At 36.3% G+C, this 23,768-nt stretch overlaps 1 protein-coding gene across 14 annotated transcripts in view; it reads right to left on the bottom strand.

The window, feature by feature from the left end:
• Window positions 1–23,054, bottom strand: part of LOC109098710 (SRC kinase signaling inhibitor 1-like) — a 113,029-nt gene extending 89,975 nt beyond the window's left edge. For 6 of the 14 annotated variants that reach the window (XM_042719860.1, XM_042719847.1, XM_042719845.1 and 3 more), the window contains exons 1-2: window positions 22,506–23,053; window positions 8,852–8,935 (exon numbers count right to left, since the gene is read on the bottom strand). In XM_042719860.1, the coding sequence (XP_042575794.1) occupies window positions 8,852–8,935; window positions 22,506–22,527 (106 nt within the window). In that variant the 5' untranslated portion in view covers window positions 22,528–23,053. Of the gene's footprint in view, window positions 1–8,851; window positions 8,936–22,505 lie in introns of all 14 variants that reach the window. The other 8 variants (XM_042719844.1, XM_042719848.1, XM_042719850.1 and 5 more) reach the window with 5 other exon arrangements.
• Window positions 23,055–23,768: the final 714 nt, after the last annotated feature.

Below are 23,768 nucleotides of genomic sequence, written 5' to 3'. Positions count from 1 at the left end.
AGAAGAAAGCTGCTGTCTGCATTAAAGTTCCTCGATGAATTAAAACAGTATTTCACATTCCAGCACAAACCAAAAAGCTAAACTTCCAGCCACTTCTCAAAGCTCTTGGACCTGATCAAGTAACACTCTGGTCAAAACGTACTGCATGGAGGCGAGTCCAGTGAGTAAAAGCCCTCCCCATCCAGCCCAAACTGCAGGTAGTCTTCCTGCAGCATGAGTATCAGCCCAAAAAGTGTAGGATGTGATGGGATGCTTCAGCCCACTACTGTTCAAATACACATTTAATGCACCATCCCCCCATGAGTGTGTGCATAAATATGTGACCGCATGTAATAGAAAGGGGAAATGCTATACATAATGGTACTCACATACAGACACGTACTTAGATCTGCACTGTACAACATTGCTATTCTGAACAGAAACATGCACCAGAGGGCACAGAAGCACTTAGGTTAAACCCCTTCATTTTTTTTTTCTAGAGGGGGAGGAAAGGAATGAACAAAGTGATGTTAAATGCATCATATTTTAAATGCTGTATTTGTGTTCATATTTAAATACAATAATTGTAAAAAAAAAAAAAAAAAAAAAAATCCTATTTTTAAGGACAGTACAAAAAACTTTGCATATCAACAATCCTGCAGTAAAAGGCAGTTTACGGCACATGTGTGTGCTAAAGGTTGATCCTTGCTTTTAAATGACAGAATTAACCTCTATTCAACCCCAAAGACAACACTGAAAACACATCAACAAAAAACAGCAGCCAAAAGCCAGTCATCAGTCGCTCAGTAAACACAGCTCTTCAATCCTGCTCTTTTTATCTTTTTTCTCTCCTCTTCCGCTCTCTGCCAAATTACCTCCTTTCTGCTGCCTCCAATTAAAGTGATTATGAGACTGTGGTGTGCTGCATGTGTGTATGCAGAGAAAAAAGGAATAACATGCTGATTATAGCTAATAGAAAACGTGCATAAGGCTGCGGTCGTCAGTGCCTTGAAATGATGTATCAGAATTTGTCCATTTATCATTTCTATGCGTTTAGGTGCATGCATTTATGTACATGCGTAAAATTATATGGCAACGTAATGACATTTGCAGCATATCCGTAATGTGACATTAATCTGAAAGAAACAGAATTTTTATTGGAAAATAATGTTCAGAAGGACTTCATTTCATCCACTGAGATTTGATTGGATCGTGAAAACATTAGGCAGAGAAAGTTATTGCACTTAAGTTATACATTATACAAAAACAGTTATACAGTAACATGCACTGATGAACACCCTAGACATGTATTATGGAAGTAAGAAGGATCGATTTGGATTTCATGCTTTCTTTAGAGGTTATTTGTGCAGTTTATTTTCAATACTTTAGGGATGTGCTAACATTAAAATTCCAATCATGAAAAAAGCCAATAATTATTTTCATGGCATGGAATGAAATATCATTTTACAATTCTATGATATTATTGTATAATCCGAAAAATTCAATCTCAAATTCATTTTGAGATTTGTTATGCTAATTTTAACAGCGTTATTAAATTATTACTTTTTTCAGGTTAACTTCACGTGAGTGTTAGATGATATGTAATCTAAAGGTAAAAATAGAGTAAATGAGAATGTACAATTAAATACGTAAAAGTATCAATAATCTATTAAAAAACACTATAATATTATATTTATTGATATGGCACAGATATATTGTGCATACCCAAAATGCTTTCTTATATTCAAGCTAAAAATGCACAGACAACTCACTAAAAAGCACTGACAAGTCAAGAAAACATTGCACTATTTTTGCACATCCATTTGGTGGCACAAAAATTACACACTTTTAAATACTCCCAGCAGTTTCACAGGTGTAAAACATGTAAAGCAATGACAACTCTAGAAAACACATTCACAGCCTAGAAATGGCAGGCCTCGTTCACTAGAGCACTGTGCATGCCGAAGGTCGAGCTGACAGAGCACAGCTCACAGCCAAGTAGAGAACAGCAGGATCTGTGGCTCAGGTCTCCATGTTGAAGAGTGGGTGGACATTGGCTGTCAATAGCCTTTATGCACACTGAACAAAAGATGGAAGGAATAATCCAGAGGGAGAGAGGAAAGAGACATAGCAATATCACAGCAAATCATGTGTCAGACAGAAAAAGGAGCATGATGGAAGGAGAAAAGGAGAGAAAGAGAGCTAAATCAATACTGCTTTATATGCAGTGCATGTAAAATTCAGATCATGCAGTACAGGATGGGTAGGATGAGTGGGGAGGAGAGGAAATTTCAGACACGAATAGGTACAGTGGTATTGGTGTGCTTGTTTGTTTCGAGGAATTCATTCTCATTCTCTCAGTTACACATACAGACACTGGGCACTGTGAACACCACTGCCTCAATTAGATTTTACATTATTCACAGAGCACTAAACTCTAACAGCATAATGCAATTGTTTGGTATTACTACTGTGTTGCTTTCAAAATTAGATAGATGCAAGTGGTTACCAATGATACTGAGCAAAGTTCTTTGAGAGTGAAATGTGCTGAATGTTATTAAAAGTTTAGGTATTTAAGTTTGAGCTTACTGCAGTTATATTAGGATAGCACTCAGACAGTGTTTAAGTGCAGCACAGTTACATTTAGGTTTAGTACAGTGGCGTTTAGGTTTGTGTTCAAAATGTGTTTAAGTTAAGAGCAATGACATTTATATTAGGATTCAGACTGTTTAAATTCAGTGCAATACTGTTATGTTAACGTTCAGACAATGTTTAGGTTCAGTGCAGTGACATTTATGTTAGCGTTCAGATGATGTTTAGGTTCAGTACAGTGACGTTTACGTTAGCATTCAGACAAAGTTTTGGTTCAGTGCAGTGACGTTTACATTAGCGTTCAGACGATGTTTAGGTTCAGTGCATCGACGTTTACATTAGTGTTCAGACAAAGTTAAGGCTCAGTGCAGCGACTTTAAATTAGCGTTCAGACGATGTTTAGGTTCAGTGCATAGATGTTTACATTAGCGTTCAGACGATGTTTAGGTTCAGTGCATTGACGTTTACATTAGCGTTCAGACGATGTTTAGGTTCAGTGCATAGAAGTTTACATTAGTGTTCACACAAAGTTAAGGTTCAGTGCAGTGACTTTAAATTGGCGTTCAGACGATGTTTAGATTCAGTGCAGTGACTTTTACATTAGCATTCTGAATGTGTTTAGGTTTAGCACAGTGACGTTTACATTAGTGCTCATAATATGCTTAGGTTCAGTGCAGTGATGTTTAAGTTAACAGACTGTGTTTAGGTTCAGTGCAGTTAGTCACTGTGGTCATGCATGCATGAATTAATCAGGAGCTATTGTCATTATGGAGGGAACTTGAACATATGTTTAACTCCCAAGCAATGTTTAGGTTAAGCACAGTGCCATTTAATTCAGTGTTTAAGCAGTCTCTAGGTGATTTATGAATTGTTGTTTTTTCAGTGTTGGGTTGTGTAAAATGCATATGTTTATGCAAGTTGACTCCATTAAGCTAAAAGCTCTTAATCAGTTCCAGTGTGCATGACCTTCCATTCTGTCTCTTCTACTCTTCACTCTCATTGGTTCAAAAACCCTGAGCAACAGTGGGACATGGATTTTCCATCAGTTGCTTGTTCGTGGTTGTTTAATTCCGCTGAAATGACTGCATATGGAATCTCATAAACTGTCTCGCAAGACCTTGTTTCTCAGTGGACAAACACACACATACTCAGTCTTATGCACATACTTTCACACTCTCTGGCATTTCATACCAACCGGAAAAACAGGCTGTTTAAATGAAACCCATAAAACACAGAAGCCCTCCCACGGGAAACACTCACGCTCTGCATCAATAATTCCAGAAGTTCATGAATATTTGAAGATTCTATACCTGAGATGTGACAGGAACAAAGAATCAAGAGAAATGCAACTGAGTGCACAAGAGAGATTTAGAGCCTGAGAGTTTGTGTGTGTGAGTGACAGAGAGAGAAAGAGAGAGTAATATGTCACCATTTTTGTCATCTAAGTGGATTCTCTAAGTGACAAGAGTTGTGAACAGTTATTGACGGCATTCCAGGATGGCCAAAAAAAAAAAAAAAAAAAGAGTTCACTGAAACACACCCAGAGCATCTTGCCCAAGCAGATGCCAGCCAGCAGAAAAGAGACACCACTTTGATACCTGTCCAACTGTGATGACATCACATCCAGTCCACACAGCAGGGGGCAACAGATGGTTTGTGTCATCTGCAATCTACCACGGGTGCTTTCTAAAACATCTTCCGCCTCGCAAAAGATGTTGTGATGGGAGATGAATAGATGAACACATGAGAGAGCAGGAAATAAAAGTGAAGGAGGTTTCTTTCAAATGTCTCCATGACAACGGCATCTGCCTGGTCGAATGAGGCTATTTTATTTATTTTATTTATGGTCACACATCTGTGAGTGCACAAACAAGTGAGATTTGTTTTCTGAATGACATTTGAGTTACAATTATTAATAAAGGCCGTCTGTGATTTTATGCAGTGTTTCAGACCAGATTAGGATCTCAGCAGTTTCTGTTGTCAGGATGAGTGTCATACAAGGTCATGTGATCATGTGTGTATCACAAAGCCCTCTGAAATAAGACTTGTGATGTGGTGTAGTTGGAGCAACATGCATATAAATAAGGGAAGGAATTCATTTAGATCAAATCTGATACTGCTACTAAAGTAGTCATTGAATAAAAAGCATTTATTCATAACATTCTGCAACGTCATCAAACATAGATAAACACTTGTTTCATGCATATTATATCAGTTTTATGTATAATGACATAATATACTTTTGTGAATACCATACGTGTATATAATACATCCATGTGTATTTATATAAATATTACATTATCATTGATTGATTTATATATAAATTGTCATTTGAAAGCATTAAATTGAGTTATAAAAGCCTGTTTAAATTGGTATTTAATATGAAAATAAACATAATTTGGTTCTGTCAGCTGTGTATTTTATCTTATTAGCTGTAATCATGATAGCTGCAATTGTAACAGTCACATCTTGTGCACTTTATACTAGCAAAACATCTGCATACAAACCACACCTGCACTAATTAAACTCAAACCAACACGCTGAGGTCTAAACGCTTTTTCAGTGCTTTTATTTTATTCAAACTTGTTTAGTACTGGAGTGACTGGTGGTTAAATTCCCTCTCAACTTCCTGTGAAGTGATGTATCAATGTTCCCTTATTCCCTATGTCATGCCCTTCAAAATTTGAACTGAACATGTATGTTTCCTTCAGAATGGAATCTCACATAATATGGCAGAATATCCTTTAAAGTCCACATCACAACACACTTATAGTCAACTGGACGCACCTTCAGACTCAACCTACCCTGTTTTTCAGGTTTGACTTTGACTTAAAGGGCTCATCAGATGCCCATTTTCCACACAAGTTGATATGGTTTTCTTTAGGGTCTTAATGAAAAGTCTTTAACATACTTTAATTCAAATTTCTCAATGGTAGTGTAAAACAACACCCTTTTTACTCTGTCAAAAACAGCTCTTTTCAGAGCAAGCTGTTTTGTTGCATGCCGCTTTAAATGTTATGAGCTCTGCCCCTCTCCTCTGTGGGGAGACTGTAAACTTTAGCCGCATTTATCTCAGAACTTGCTAACTGGCAAAGGAAAGGAAAGGTGATTTGCAAAGATACATAAAAAAGACCTTACACTCACTTCTTCTGTAGGTGAAGCTGGATCATGAATGATTCGTGCAAACATAGATACATTTAGGTAGATCATAGGGACAGCTTCAAAAAACTTGATTTGAGAAAAGGGTAATGATTTTAGGAGATTAAAAAAAAAAACACAACTGCTATGTTCATTATTACACCCAACAACAAAACACCTCAATAGCTTGGGAGATATTCTTGTCTAAATCTGCTCCGGCAGTGAAACAATGGCGGACTGATGACACTCACTCAGGGCGGGTCTAAGGTAAAATGCTAGTGTCAATCAATAAATTGTGGGAGGGGCCTGTCTGTGTGATGTCATACTGGCAGGAATCTGAGAATGACTTGATTTGAGAAAAGGGTAATGATTTTTAGGAGTTAAAAAAAAAAACACTGGGTGGATTTTTATCATTATAGGGTGGATGTGCACACACACTGCCAACACACATTTATGTTCAAACAACATGTAAACGTGCATTTTGCATCCGATGACCCCTTTAAAAAAATAAGCTGGTCTTGATTACAACACTGCTTATTCCCTTTACATCAGATGGGATACTATTATTCCCAACAGTCCACTAAACCCATAATGGAGCTGCACCAGGCTATAAAACAAGCTTTATATAACTACTTTATTAGCTACAGTATTCAAAAAAAAATCAAAACAAACAAGTAGAAGAGTGAAAAAATAATATACTGCTATCACAGACAACCCTATCCGAACAGAATTAAAATACTCAGAGAACACTTGAGTCACCCGGAAAATGGCAGGTAATTTGCTCTGTAATTTTTTTTTCTAAGGTTGTGCGAGAAAAACACAGAAGTGTTTGATGCGAACGGGACTAAAATACACACAAAGTACATTCCTAAAATGTGTATTTACTTGACTTCCGCTGTGAAAACTAGTCTGGTCCTAATTGGGCCTTACTCCTGCATATACACAAATACACACCACAGAGAAGGAAATACAATGAAATCAGAGAAGAAAATGGATGGACTGATTTCTGTGTGTGTGCATGTGTGTGTGTGTGTGTTCTGGCATCAGTCCATTTCAAGATTTCTGTGTGTGTGCATGTGTGTGTGTGTGTGTTCTGGCATCAGTCCATGTTATGATTTTGATCTTGATGAAGGTCAAACAACAGGCAGTTTAACTCACTCACGGGCATGAAAGCAACTCTCTCTCTCTCATTCCCTTTCCATTATTTCACTCCTCATCAGAGTTCCAGGCTGCAAGCTTTCCTTTTCTGTTTCCTCCATTCTCTATCCTCACGTCACAAATCCATAGAGAGCATAAGCAATTTAACGGCACATTACCATAATGCATTGAACGCTAAAGCCAAACATCAGCTCACTACCACTTGCTCCAAATTTACATGTAACATTAAGCCACTACAAATGTGCATTCACTGCACTGCACTCCGATAGCTTTGCTTGTAAACAGAACCCTGGTGTTCTTATTACTGAGCTAAAAGACTTGGTAATTACAGACAACAAAATGACCTCACTAACAAACAGTGTCTCAGACACACACGCTTCACTAAATGACTGAGCATGCCACGAAGACATATGAACAGTGTTGGGAAGGTTACTTTGGAAATGTAATAGGTTACAGGTTACAAGTTACCCTATTTAAAATGTAATAAGTAGTGTAACTATTTCAATTACTTTATTAAAGTAATGTAACTTATTACATTTGATTACTTTTTGATTGCCTTTCTAAATTTCTAACCAATGTTTTCAACTGTTAATCATTTTAAAGCATTTAAACCATATATGGTTAACCTTACAGTAGAATTCAACACTGATTACTGTCAGACTTTCAAAATCCTTCATCATTTGAATTAAGATTAGAATCATTTAATTTTAAAGCACAGCCACCACAAAATCAGACTTTAGCACTTCTTTTTTTACTTTGAGATCAATATTAAATACAGATTTAAATTCATAACAAGAAATAGTAATTATTAATTCTTATTCAGATGTAACCCCTTTTGTATTTGTTAACATTTTCTTAAGTAACTGTAATTTAATTACAGATTACAGTTACATTTATTTTGTAATTAAATTATGTAACGCTGTCACACGTAACTGGTTATTTCCCAACACTGCATAATATGACCATGAGCAGACGGAGTGGGTGGCAGAGATGAAGTTGAAACAATCATGCAAAATGGTCAAAAATAAAAAAAAAAAAAAAATAAAAAGGATTTCAACAAGCTTTTAAAAAATATATTGTTAACACTTTATTTCGAGAGTCCACTTTAGACATTATAAGCTATAACTATAAGCCCCATTCCATGTTAAATCAAACAAATTTCAGAAACTTCCCTGGTTCAAGTTTTTTATCTCGTATTCTTTTAATTTTTTTTTTTTTTTTTTTTTTTAAGAAAGACTAACATAAATAGTGAAGAAAGCCAAAACATTAAATGTTATGGACGTATATTTACTAAGTTATCCGCTATTTTATAGAAGGGGGTCAAAATAAATTTTTTGGAGCCAAATTACAAGGGGGAAAAATGACTTCAGAATGATGGCAGCATCATGTTATTTTTACACAAAGATTATAATATTTGTTGATTTATGCAATCTGTTGTATTATATGTCAATGGTGACATTTCAAAAATGGGGAAAAAGCTATTTGTTTCTCAAAACCTGCAAGCCTTTAACTCAAGAAGTGAAAAATCTAACTTTTTAGCCTGGAATCTCTGGCTGTGTTGATGTGGAATGACCCTATAAATAATTTTACAACTCCATGCCAACTAGCAGTCATTAGAGTATTAAAGTAGACATTCTACTAGCTAAAACTAACTTTGCAAATATGTCAACTTATTCTACTAACTCTAACCTCTAGCCTCTAGCTGTCTACTACTCTAGTCTAATGAGAGTTAGCTGACTTTTAGTTGCAAATTAATGAACATTAGTTGACATGTAGTTTTTTATAATGTCAAAAGTGGACTATCGAAATCAAGTGTAACCAAAATATAACATCTGAAAGTGCAATTCAGTACCTATTTTGAATATGTTGGGATAGAAAAGAAAAACACACTGATTTTCTCATGAAAGATTGTTGGAGGATTGTTAGCAAGGTGTCATGAGTGCATCACCTCAGCCCTACCCATAACCCCCTCCGCCCCACACACCTTCCACATCATCTCGGCCTGCTTTGTATTCTGGTCGCGCTGCCGTGTGCTCTCTCTCTCTCTCTCTCTTTCTAGCAGTGATGGCTGAAGAACAGAGGGAGGGAGATGAGTGTCAGAGGGAGACCAGCCGATTACCATTTCAGTGCAAACACACACTTTCACGGTTTCAGAGTGACACAACAGACTCATGCACATATATACATATGACATATTTGTGCCAGGAATACCCATGAATCCCTAACCTTGTGCTGAAGGCCACTATTTAAACATTTACAGATTAGATGCAGCTGTGTGTGTGTGTGTGTGTGAGAGAGAGAGAGAGAGAGAGAGAGACAGAAAGAGAGAGAGACAAGCAAATCCTTGAGTGTTTAAATATGCAGCTGGTATCGTGTGTTTCCCTCCCTCTGTCACTCAATATTAAACATCATCCTGCAAACACACAGTCACAGACTTCATGTGTAACTTTGCTCTCTTACTCATCTCCATACATATGGAGTCCATACATAAAGTGCAATTTAGGTTACATTGCATGCATAACACGCTAACTAGCATTGTTGGGACAGAAAAGAGAAACACAGTGATCTTCTCATGACAATCAATCATGATAATCACAAAGTAAAATAAAATTTCAGAAGCTTTATATAAACATTTATACAAATTATTGCAGTATTGCAGTTAGGTATTATTATAAAATTAGCATTCATCATTTTATTCAATTAAAATATTTAAAATGTCATTTCTATTACAATCATTCCCACCACAGTATGCTGCCAAAGGTTTGGCATAAAGTCTTTTATTCTCACCAAGGCTCCATTTATTTAATCAAAAATACAGTAAACAGAACTATTGTGAAATATTATTACAATTTAAATACTGAAAATATATATAACCTATACTATGTTTTAAAATGCAATTTATTCCTGTGATGGCAAAGCTGTCATTACTCCAGTCTTCAGTGTCACATGATCCTTCAGAAATCATTCTGATATGCTGATTTGCTGCTCAAAAAACATTTCTTATTATTATTATAGTTGTGCTTCTTAATATTTTTATTGAAACAGTAATACATTTTTTCAGGAGTATAAAAAGTTCTTCTGTAACATTATAAATTCTGTTACAGCCACTTTTGATCAATTGAATGCATCCTTCCTGTAGAAAAGAATTCTTTTATTTTTAAAAACATGTTGGAATTGTTAGTGGACAAATTAAATAAACTAGTGAGTGTTAAGAGTGAGAGCTGCAAATAGGGAGACATCTCACAGGCTGCTTTTAAAAGCAGATATCTGTCTGCATGGGACGCTCTGCTGAATGTGTTCATTCAATTGAGTGATGGAGCACGGTGCCGATGGAGCCTCATTGTCTGGTACTAATGGCCAACAGCAAACAACTGTGGGCTCCTCAGGACAGACAAAATGGTGATTGCTTGTTTCTGTCTGCAGGCACAGACACAGGCTCCAGTCTGACCTAGTTCTGCTGCCGATAAAAAGAGAATTAAGACCAGTCCAGCCACAAATCGCAGCACTACTTCTAGTCCTGACAGGTGAACAGTCATTCACAGACAAATGACATGGAGAGGGAGATCAGAGTAATGCTTAAATACATGCAAAGAAAAGAATAGAATAGAATAGAATAGAATAGAATAGAATAGAATAGAATAGAATAGAATTCCAGTATCAAATGTCTAGCAGTGAGTAATTTGTGTGAGATCAAGGTGAACCTACAGTTGAAGCTCAAGTGAACATGTTTAAGATAAATACATGACAGTGACTTTTTTTTCTTCTACTGACATTAACAGACAAAAAATGGCAAAAACAAAAAAGAGAGACAGTGGATATGCAGGTAACTGCCAAAGTGTCCAGTGAGTCTGACAAAGCCAGTGAGCGCAGTGACTGCAGGAAGGGCTTAGGCCCCTGTGTGGTTTCTGTGGTGCTGTGTGATTGCCTCACTCTTTGAATTATATCAGCTAATGATAAGAATCACTGAAGAATGACATCGAGAAGTAATAACTTCTGAAAGCTTCCTTTCATATTCAGCTGAATATCAGAGACCATTTTGAATCGGAGCAATAAAGGTGTGCACACAATTTAATTTCATATATGGGTGATTCTTCAATTAGGGCAACTTTTCTGCCCCCTAGAATGATTTTAAAGCAAAAAAAAAAAAACATTCATTCTAGGTTTAAAGAAGAGATCACTAGCTTTTTATTGCTTTTTATTTATTACCTACTTTTTGAGTGGCAAAAGGTTAAATTAACTTCTAACTTCTTGACTTCCCTTTATATACACAGTATTTATATACACACACTACTGTTTGACAGTTTGGGGGCAGTAACTAGCTGCCTTTTTTAATAATCAAAATACAGAAAAAACAGTAATATTGTGAAATATTATCATTTGAAATATTTTCTATTTTAATATATTGTAAAATGTAATTTATTATTGTGATGCAAAGCTGAATTTTCAGCAGTCATTACCCCAGTCTTCCTTGTCACATGACTCTTCTGGAAACATTAAAACATGCCGGTTTGCTGCTCAAGAAGCATTTCTTATTATTATCAATATTGAAAACAGTTGTGCTGCTGCTGTTTTACATTTTGTGGAAACTGTGATACATTTTTTACAGAATTCTTTGATTAATAGAATGTTCGGGAGAAAAGTGTTTATTTGAAACAAATCCTTTACGACATTACGTAATACACTGCATTTATACATGTACATATTAATTTGGTATTAATACACTGAAAAATGTGGTAACAAGTAATTGTTATCTTTTTAACTAACAGTTAAAAATGGTTTTCATAATAGTACCCATATGGAACTTTTGAGCAGTGACAGCTTTTGTACCCTTTTTTTCTGAGAGTGTAGTGTAGTCAGGTTAATTCAGTCAAGTTAAGTAATATTTTCGACTCAAACAAAAGTTATACAAATAAATTTAAGAATCACATATCTGAAGACAGGTCTTGTGTAAGCCTGTATTAACCTCTGTCTTGAGTAATCCATTCACAAGTAATCTGGTGATAGAGATTGTCGTTTACACCTAGTATTAACATGCATCTCGTGTCACCACTTTCTTAACTTCACAAACAAGACCTCAAGCACAAACAAGACATTAAGCCAAGTCCTTGCTGTTATTACAGTTGAGTAAATTAACGGTTTGAGTGATTGGATCAAAAACCATATTGGAGCCATTTGGACTTTAGCACTGTCTACTTGTGTTCGGATCCCCTGAGATGACAGTTTATACTAGGACAAAATAGGGCTTTAATATAATATAATATAATATAATATAATATAATATAATATAATATAATATAATATAATATAATATAATATAATATAATATAATATAATATAATATAATATAATCCAGACCATCTAAACAAAACAGTCAGTCAGTACAGCACTGCTCTGTTCTGACAAAAGCAAAATGATTGAATTATCATTAGCAGGTTCAAGTCTACATGTACAAAGATGTACAGATGAAGAGAGAGAACACAGAGAAAGATGAGAAGAATGGCATGAGCGGGACATTGAGGACAGGAAGGATGTCAAAGGGGATCTGGCTGTCCATTCATTAAGACTAATCGATTCGCAGGAGGAAAGTGCTAAGAAAGCATTTGTGGGCTTTCTGTGCTCCCAGCAAATTACACACTGATTGATATGGATCCTATAGCAGCCAAGTGTCGGATTTATGAACTAAATCTGTAGATATGGACACACACATTCGAAAGCAATGCACACACAGAGCTGTGTTCAGGGATGTAATTTTCTGATTTATTTTAGGGTTTATCTTGTGAGCCAAGACCTAAAACCTCGCAGTAAATCCTCTTTTATACACAACAGCAAACACATATATTCAAATACACTAACTGACAACTTAGTCAAGGATTTTTGGGCCTAAATTAGCCATTATTGTGGTCCCACTAAAAAAACTAAGAGGGAAATCTACCCTTTGCAGAAACAGACAGCGCTCCAATTAATTCAGATTGAGTCTGGAAAGAAATAACTGTCACTAAAGCATCCCTGCTGTTATAAAGCCCCAGTGAATATACCAGCATGCACCTGTTTGTGTGTGTGACTGAGAGAAACAAGAAGAGAACTAGTGAAAGGATAGATGGACGCCCCTCAAGGTTACCTGTCACAGCAATGTCATTGCTGGAGGCTGGTGTATCCCATGTTGCCATATACTGTGGTTTAGATCTCTGGCTGATGTTTAGTGCAGCAGCAGTGACACTCTACGGTTTCCTCTTAAAAAAAAAACTGCGTCCAATCATCAACACACTGTCATAAAACCATTATGTCATCGTTAGCCAATCACAGGAGAGTTCATGGATATGATGGCAGAGCTCTCCTGAGGTTAAATGCATTCAGATTAACACGCAAAAAAAATTTAATTTAAGATAGGAATATTGAAGTTTATCACACAGCTATCAAAAATTCATAAACCGTAGTTACAATGGATATTTGTCCCTGATGAATGTAATTCAATAAGCCTGGTGTTTTTTTAATATAGCCAAAGTATTTTTTTTTATTTACACTACTGTGTAAACGACAATTGCATATTACCACATTTTACACGGTATAAATACCAAAATAATACACACATGAATCAATACAGGATATACTGTTCAAACAAGAGACATTTATGATGTTGAAAAAAAGCTCAAAATGACACTGAAAAATGTATCTTGGTTTCCACCAAATTATTAAGCAGCACTACAGTTTTCAACATTGATGAATGATAATGATTGATTGATAATGATAATGTTTCTTGAGCAGCAAATCAGCATATTCAAATTATTTCTGAAGGATTAATGTGAGTAATGATGCAGAAAATTCAGCTTTACCATCATAGGAATAAATGACATTTTAAAATGTATTAAAATAGAAAACAAATTACGGTTTATCAATTAAATGCTGGCTTGGTAAGCATACGACACTTCTTTCAAAAATTAATTGTGAAATAAATAACACATGTTGGGTTTTGCACAGCTAACCTTTGTACAGTTAAGTCACTGCAAAAACAAAACCCAAAACATATCATTCTGGTACTCTAGATATGGAGATTTAGTAATTTCCCTGTTATCGTTCTGTCATCTGCAAAATGACCACTTCTCTTCTCTCATATGAGGCTGTAAGTGTGCTGCTATATGATACACTCACTGTATTATATTGAGCCTCCCTCTCAAACCCTGTTACACTAATTCAAAATCCATACAGCTGGCATAATGTAAATCCTCTCTCAAACCATGGCTTTATATACAGACAGTAAGATTAATGCAAAGCTTGTTCTATACAAATACACAGAAACGAAAAAACACACAAAGCATCACTAGCACACTATTACAGCACCTCAGGTTATAGTCACGCAGCAGCAGAATACAGCTGTCAGTCCAGTCAATCCAGAAAAGTTGATTGACTCCAGGACAGTTTGAGACCAAATAGTTGAATATAGAAGCAGACAATTTTTATAATGCCGCACACAAAACAGTTTTAAAGGTGTAATCATCTGTGAAGTAAATTACTCTATTTTGAGTAATTGTCTAACCTCTTGAGTATAACAATACGTCCTTCTTAATATCTGTTTGTCAGAACTGTTAAATGTAATTTTTAAGCATTCCTCTACCTGCCATTCACCCCAGCAGACATATTCTGTGCAGAAACTCAAATCAGGCGTAAATCACCTCAACAGCATTTAAACAATCAGAACGGAGGCAAAACTGGGGTGGTGTCAGGATGGTTATTTTTTACCCAGATCACAGGTATAAATGCTGCTTTGAACATGACTATCCTGATACATGTAATACACAATATTTTCTCCTGTTCAACAGCTGAGATGGGAGTGTTTACAAGTAGTGTGGAGTGCAGAAGCAGGATAAGAGAAGACACTTGTGACAGTGCATTCAGTAAGATTATATATTCTTCAGGTACGTTTCAAATGTATTAGTTTTTAAAAAGTAAAATTTTTTGTTTTTGCTTTTTTCAATAACAGTTACTGTTTACTACTGGTACTGCAGGTGGTCTGCTAATTATGATTTGCTCTTAAAGCAAAAAAATAATTTGACTTCAAAAAATTTAAATCTGCTGATAATTTACTCACCCTCAGGCCACTGTTTTGGGGTCATTTTGACCCCACTTGTAGATGTAGGTGACCTATTTTTGAGGGTTATTAAATTACCAACAAAATTTAATTAAACGGTGGTCTTAAGTGATTCATAAAATGTAAGTCAATGGCTGCCCATTTTTGAGGGTGAGTAAATTACCAGCACATTTTCATTTTTGGGTGAACTATCCCTTTAAAAAGTTGCTTCTTCAGTGAGCCTCCTCTATTAAATGTATTTAAACTGAATGTAAATTGCATTAAAATGTAATGACCAAGTATATGACTCTGTACATCAACTATGATTATTTTAATAGCTTCGCTATGTAAGCAAAGTATATAAATAAATCACTATGGTACTATACAGATTTTATTATAGGACAGGCACACAGTATGCAGCACTTACAGTATGTATGTACACTACCAATCAAACATTTTCAAATGTTCAAACATCTATCTATATGCTGTTTTAAAGAAACTAATACTTTTATTCAAAAAGGATGCTTTAAACTGATCGTGGCCTTGGAAAGAGATGCTGTATTATATATACATACAGGTGCTGGTCATATAATTAGAATATCATCAAAAAGTTGATTTATTTCACTTATTCCGTTCAAAAAGTGAAACTTGTCTATTATATTCATTCATTACACACAGACTGATATATTTCAAATGTTTATTACTATTAATTTTGATGATTATAACTGACAACTAAGGAAAATCCCAAATTCAATATCTCAGAAAATTAGAATAATGAGAAAAGGTTCAATATTGAAGACACCTGGTGCCACACTCTTATCAGCTTATTAACTCAAAACACCTGCAAAGGCCTTTAAATGGTCTCTCAGTCTAGTTCTGTAGGCTACACAATCATGGGGAAGACTGCTGACTTGACAGTTGTCCAAAAGACGACCATTGACACCTTGCACAAGGAGGGCAAGACACAAAAGGTCATTGCAAAAGAGGCTGGCTGTTCACAGACCTCTGTGTCCAAGCACATTAATAGAGAGGCGAAGGGAAGGAAAAGATGTGGTAGAAAAAAAAGTGTACAAGCAATAGGGATAATCGCACCCTGGAGAGGATTGTGAAACAAAACCCATTCAAAAATGTGGGGGAGATTCACAAAGAGTGAACTGCAGCTGGAGTCAGTGCTTCAAGAACCACTACGCACAGACGTATGCAAGACATGGGTTTCAGCTGTCGCATTCCTTGTGTCAAGCCACTCTTGAACAACAAACAGCGTCAGAAGCGTCTCGGTTCAAAAAGGACTGGACTGCTGCTGAGTGGTCCAAAGTTATGTTCTCTGATGAAAGTAAATTTTGCATTTCCTTTGGAAATCAGGGTCCCAGAGTCTGGAGGAAGAGAGGAGAGGCACACAATCCATGTTCCTTGAGGTCCAGTGTAAAGTTTCCACAGTCAGTGATGGTTTGGGGTGCCATGTCATCTGCTGGTGTTGGTCCACTGTGTTTTCTGAGGTTCAAGGTCAACGCAGCCATATACCAGGAAGTTTTAGAGCACTTCATGCTTCCTGTTGCTGACCAACTTTATGGAGATGGAGATTTCATTTTCCAACAGGACTTGAAAATCTATGGGGTATTGTGAAGAGGAAAATGCGATATGCCAGACCCAAGAATAGAGAAGAGCTGAAGGCCACTATCAGAGCAACCTGGGCTCTCATAACACCTGAGCAGTGCCACAGACTGATCGACTCCATGCCATGCTGCCTTGCTGCAGTAATTCAGGCAAAAGGAGCCCCAACTAAGTATTGAGTGCTGTACATGCTCATACTTTTCATGTTCATACTTTTCAGTTGGCCAAGATTTCTAAAAATCCTTTCTTTGTATTGGTCTTAAAGCTCCAATATGTAGGAATTTTGTAATAAAATTTCAGAAAATAACTTGCACAGTGTGATATATTTCCTCCAGTTGTGTACTTACAATATCTCAAAAGTGTCCAAAGATTTTTTATATCAGAGAAATTATGATTTTAAATAACTGGCCGTCCCGGAAAAAAATATGTCGCCTCTCAGTGACGCAATGTCCGCTCTATACTTTTTTTCCGGTGTAGACCATGTGATGTTCCACCACACCGGAATAGCACATGGTCAAATGCGGAAGTGGTGGTTATGTTATAGCCGCGCGTATGGTTTGGTTGTCGTTGTTATGGATCACGATAACTCTTTGGCGAGTATTGAAGTGCCAGTAAAATATAAGTTATATTGCTCTTTGTACTAAGGTAAGGATTTTTATCACGTGTGGTGACCGAGATTATGGCAGTACAATTAAATACAATCGGATATGTGTTGTTAAAAATATATTTAGTCATTACTTGCAAATGTTCGTTCAAATTTACTTTTAGAACGACTGGTTTGAGCACGTTAAACAACACAGCATTAACCATAAACACGTAACACTGCACAACATTAACCAAACAAATCATTTAACAAATAGCTGTAAGTTGTAACGGGATAATATAGTATAACATTTCACGTTCCTTGCAGTTCATTAATTATGATGACATAAAATAATATGATCATATATACAGGTAATACAAAAAAGAATAAATTACCTCATCCGTGATCATGATTCGTTTATCCAATTTAGATACATTGCTATGGTGAAAACGCATTAAAAACGACATCTCCCATCGTCACCTGCTTCATAGCGTCATCAAGCTTCGCCTTTGTTATTGTTGGAAATGCGTGTGGTCAATTACAAAAGTCACATACTGGAGCTTTAAGTAATATTCTAATTTTCTGAGATACTGAATTTGGGATTTTCCTTAGTTGTCAGTTATAATCATCAAAATTAAAAGAAATAAACATTTGAAATATATCAGTCTGTGTGTAATGAATAAATATAATATACAAGTTTCACTTTTTGAATGGAATTAGTGAAATAAATCAGCATTTGTATTGGGAAACACTGAAAAGCACATCACACAACAAAATATCATACAACCATGAGAATGAACCTAGATCACACCAGAAAGTCTTCAAGATTCATCCAGGAACTATTTCTCCTTCATCTCTCTATCCCTTTCTTTCATCCCATTAGTGCTTTCATCCCCCCGTTTTCTTTCATCTCCACTTTATGCTTTCATTACACCCACCTATTCTCTATTCTCTAAATCCACCTATTCTCTAAAAGGAGAACCTATTTCTCCTTTTCATTCCTCAGAGCAATTCTCTTACACTCTCTGTCCTCCACACCTCCACTTTCTACACTCTTCACTTTCTATAGAGTGCAACAGTCAGGTTCCGGAAGTAAAAACTCATTACCATTCATTTTTCTCCATAGGGAAACTGAATTTTAACTAATAATCTTTAAAGAACAATTTGTGGTGAAAAACTACATTACCCATGATGCTTTACAGAAAATTCCACCAATCAGAGAGCTGCAGTGAGCAAAGCACACAAAAGATCTTAGGTCCGCCCACTCCCAAGAAGCACCACAAATGATGTAATTGAGTTTGTCTGCTATCTTTCAAAAACCACCCTAAACATTACATTAATATTGTTTTCTGGTAACCGGTATCTTGCTGGTATAAAATGGTCTAAAGAACTTGCCACACCATTCGACCGACGATTATGACAAATACAAACAAACTTTTCCTTTCACGCAGAATTTACATGATAACTGGCTGTTGGCTGCAGTCTTTGCTGTGTATTTAAGCGCAGCTTTTTGGCCAAGATGCACACAATAGGCCTCATTCAAGAAACACAAGCAGAATTAATTTTTGTGTAAATCGTGTGTAAAGTTGTTAAAACGTAAACTTTCAAATTCATGAAAATGTTTGTATTTTCAAAATGTTAGCTGATACAAAAGAAATGTACACCTGCTCCCTACCACGTGTAAATGGTGCGTAAAAGGTTCTATGTTCTTTTCGGGAAACTGATGACACTGAATTTTGATTCACTGCCATAATAATTCCAAGTTCATTTGCCCTTGCCCTCTTTTTGGATTTATTTATTTTAATTAAGTTTTTTTTTTTATTGTAATTGTTAATTGTAAAAGGCAGCACTCGTCACTGTCACTATTTACCCAGCCGTAAATAGAGGATGGGCGGGACAAAAAACCTAAACATCCTACTTGTACAATGACTGCCTACAACGATGGAGAAGTCAATATTACTGGTTACTGCTTTATTATATTTAGTCAAATTCTTAAAAATTTGATAGTTGTAGTTTAATACGTTGCCGCCGTTAATATTCCATACCATAGCAACTAAAGCGTCTCAGTTGGAAAAACGCTGTGCCACCAAAGCGTTCTCAAGCGCCACCAGCCAGTTGTTTTAAGAAGAGTTCCTGACATTTTTTTCAGCTGACTAAAAACACTTTGGTGGTCACACATTATTGAATATTTATTGATAAGCATATGGCCTAGACTTTTTTTTGCATTTATGCAATATACTGGAGCCAAACCCAAAATTTTCCACTGCGTTCCTGGACACGCAATTTGTGAAGCTGTAATTCATAGTCGGGGATTATGCTAATTGTGAATGAGCGTCCACGAGCGCACTATTTAAGAATGATTGGACTTCATTAACATACAAGTTTAACTATCAAATCAGACAGTTACGAAGAGTTTGAGTTTGTGAATCAGGAGGAGAGTTTTTGGGAAGGTCTTTTTTACATGTAAATTACTCATATATTTACGCAATTTTACTCATATATTTACGCAAGTTTCATGAATGAGGCCCAATGTGAGGTGACAACACAGCCAGCTTTTATCGCCCCTTGTTTTTCATTGTTGATTTGGTTTGTCACAGCCTTAACACAGTGGTTTTCAACCAGGGTGCTGGGGCCAACTAGGAGGCCTCAGTAAACTTCTAAAAGGGTCTCATGATGATTTTAATTGTTTTACTATCAAATATATTTTAAAATAAATAAATTGCCTAACAAAAGTATAGGAAATATTTTAATTCTGAATATTATTTATATAATTCTGAAATGAAATATAAATTTGAAAAACAATGGATCTCACAGTCTTGGAAAACCTGGATAAATGAGGTAGTCCAATTAAAAAGGTGAGATTTCTAGACCTGGAAAAGTCATGTTAATTAATAAAAACTTATTACACCACAACTCTTTAATTTTCATTTTATGAATATGCATTTTTCTAGTTATGCCAACTCTTTAATATTTTATCAGGCTAACTAACAGTGGGACCACAAAAACTATTTTTTAAATTTCCTTCTCCTTAATCCTTATCCAGTAATTTTTGAATGACTGGAAAAATCATAGGAGTTAAAATAAAGTTGAAACCACTGGTCTAACAGTGTATGACCTGCTTTAAATCAGTAAGATTTTTCAACAGGAAAAGAAAGGGAAGGAAACAGAAGGAAAGAACTTGTCAGATAACAAGAACCTCCCTTCTTCTACTACTCTTTAAAATATAAGCACCTAAAATCATCAAAAGAGCACCACATCCACCCATCCACTTCTGTTTCTTCTTTTGTGCTTACCAAAGCTGGTCTGTTCCAAGAGAGTTTGGGTATGCCTTCAGCAGCCAGCCTGCTTCTCTCCTACTCTCTCCCTGCCTTCCCCAGTCTCACTCCAAGCAAGCACTCCCTTAGTTTCAATCCATCTCTCTATCTCTCATCTGCTGTATATGTGCTTTACTGTACTGAAGAATTTTCTTGTCTTCTCTAGTAGCATTTCTGTCTCAGGCCTCATATGAAACTTTCTATCAGTCTTCTCATGCTTTATTTTTTCTCTCAGTAAACTTCAGGGACAAATGCCTCTAAGCACCTCTTTACCCATCTCTCTTCTTTTGGCTTTTTCTATCTTTTTTATTTTTCTGCATGAATTTCGCAGCCTTCTTCCTGGAGAGTTACTTTGAAACTGTGAAATACAAGACAAAAGAGGAATCTAAAACTAGATTTTTATATTTTCTCAAGATGCTACACTGCTATACTGTAGGTGGTAGCCTGGGCATTGGTATGCCGTTGCTTAGTAGTTCTTCAACTAAGAGTTTATTAGTATGTTACTCTATGGTAGTTAGGGTGTTCTGGGCGGTCATAAAGCTGCGGTCACATTAGACTTTGATTATGCAAAATTTCTACAGACACTGCAGATCACAGACACTGTTTTCACCATATGAATCACCAAATGTGAACTTTGTAACAGCAAAATTCAGGAGTTTGCATTTGCATGTAGTTGGACCACACCTTAAAGGGATAGTTCACCCAAAAAATTAAAATTCTGTCATTAATTACTCCTTTGTTCATCTTCGGAACACAAATGAAGATTTTTTTTATGAAATCTGAGAGCTTTCTGACCCTGCCATAGACAGCAATGTAACTGGCATGTTCAAGGCCCAGAAAGGTAGTGAGGACATCTCGTAGCTTCATAAAATTACACTTGAACAGCTGATGTCACAAGGACTATTTTAACAATGTCCTTACTACCTTTATGGGCTTTGAACATAGTAGAAAACTCTCGGATTTCATCAAAATATTTTAATTTGTGTTCCAAAGACAAATTAAGGTCTTACAGCTTTGGAACAACATGAGGGTGAGTAATTAATGACAGAATTTTAATTTCACAGAACTATCCCTTTAAGAAGCCATGATCCAAGGAATAGTTTCCCAAAAAATGATAACATGCAAAAATGAAAAATCTGGCATCATTATCACCCTCAAGATCACAAAATAAATTATTTTGGAGAGTAAAAATTGTCCTTACAATGAAAGTCAGTGGCGTTTCAATGTTGTTTTAGACCTCATTGATTTTCACTGTATGGACACATTTTTTTAAACATTCTTTAAAATATCTTAAGGTTTGGAATGACATGAAGGGGAGTAAATAAAATCTTTATTTCTGAGTGAAATATGTCTTAAAATGCAATTTTTAAAATTGTTTTATAGTCCAACAGGTAAGTCCACATGCTTAGAAAAGTAATAGCAAAAGAATAGCACACTTCTACTAAACAAACCACATGATTTGAGGTCCGTAGCAAAAACAATGCGAGTCAAGTTGCAGAGAAGTTTATTCCTTAGGGTTTAAACAGTAATTGCCTTCACAAGCACCACAAAATTATCTCCGACAACGTGCTCACACACTCACTCCAGGTTTAATGGGTGCGATGACTTCCTCTGCTTCCTATGGTATTCCTACATGGCCACTGAAAGCTCAGACGCAAAACCACAGATATACACACACGCAAGCACACACACACGTTCAAGCATCATTAGCAGCGCTTGTTTTCCCCCTCTCCCTTTTTCCCATCCTCCTGTTTCTCCAGGAATGGATCCCTCAATTCATCTCTGAGCTCCCACACCCACTGAGCCATCCTCATCACTCCCATCCCTGGAAACCCTGCTCACCGGCAGAGCCCTTGGATCCCACAGACACAGAGCAATCGGCATGAAGCACCAAAGAACACTCTGCACATAAACACACACACACTAACATACACACACCCTCCAACCCCACCTTGCCCCATCCCCTCACCAAAAGGAAAAAAAAAAACATCAGATGAGGAAAACAACAAACACGGTTAACAACAAAATACCTGCTACATAAGAATGGATGAAGATAAGGTTGACATGCCTTGGGATGGTGCATTTCCCATAATGCCTTCACTGTGCTCCGCTGCCTACAAGAGAGAGCCACCAGCCTGCTTCCTGATCCACCCTCCTGGTCCTCCTCCTCTCTCTTGTCTTCACTCCGTGTCGTTAGCCTCTCCCGGAGCCGGCTGTGCTTCTATTCGCTCCGTTTTTCCTTCCGTCCCAGCCTTCCTTTGTCTTACTCTCTCGCTCCTGTCCTCTGTTCCTCTCCCTCTCTCTCTTAGCATGTGAGATGGGCTTTCTCCAGCTGGTTCTCGCGGGCAGTGCCGTACGCGTGTGAGGCGATGTGTGTGTGCGTGTGTGCAACTCAGGGAGAATGAGTGTGTGCGGTTGTGTGTGCATGTGTGTGTGTGTATGTGTATGTGTATGTGTGTATGTCCTTGCTTTGCGCCTTACAATTAAGCTGGTTTACGAGTGTTGGAGAAGCTGCAAAGAGCTTTTACTAAACACACAGCCTGAACTAAGCAAAAATAAAATAACAGTCAGTGATAGATTAGCATGGTTTTGTTGTTCTCCCCTCTCTCTCTTAAAGGTACAGTCTGTTCTCTGCAGTGATTGTGCTAATCTCTTTTCTCTTTGCCCTTCTCTCTTTCTCGGTCTCTGTAGACTCCTTTGTAGAGGAATATTAGGAGCTCTAGGGATCGGAGCTCTCCGTGGTTCTGAAAGTCACGGTAAGGGCCCTAGGGAGCGGTGTTGAGGCGAGGGGAGGGAGGGGGGGCCACGGAGGTCCCTCTATAGGTTCAGAGAGACCACCAGGAGAGGAAGGTGACCAAATTTAACATGGAAATGAAGGTGGGAAGGAGTTAAAGGGTTAGTTTACTCAATAAATAAATAAAAAAAAATTATATTATTTATCAATATGTTATAATACCACCAAAAATACATTGATTTATATTGTTGTTACAATAATAATACCATAATAATAGTTTTTGTTGTTATTTTTATTTCTTATTATTATTGTTGTTATTTAAAAAAATTTTATTATTTTTAAAAATAAATCAAATATTTTTGTTGTCTTATCCTTTTATTATTAATATTAATACTTATGCTTAATTATTGTTTTTGTTGTTGTTATTGTTGCTGTTATTTTTAAACATTATTCTTATCCTTAAATATACTATTATTAACTATTAGCTATTATCATTACTACGTTTAATTATTTTTTGTTGCTATTGTTTTATTGCTATTTTGAATATTATTATTATTGTTGTTTTTAATTATTTATATTCTCAAATAAATGCACACA

This window comes from Cyprinus carpio, chromosome B3 (genome assembly GCF_018340385.1).
Source record: "Cyprinus carpio isolate SPL01 chromosome B3, ASM1834038v1, whole genome shotgun sequence".
NCBI classification, from domain to species: domain Eukaryota; kingdom Metazoa; phylum Chordata; class Actinopteri; order Cypriniformes; family Cyprinidae; genus Cyprinus; species Cyprinus carpio.
This window is presented reverse-complemented; position numbering and strand designations above follow the sequence as displayed.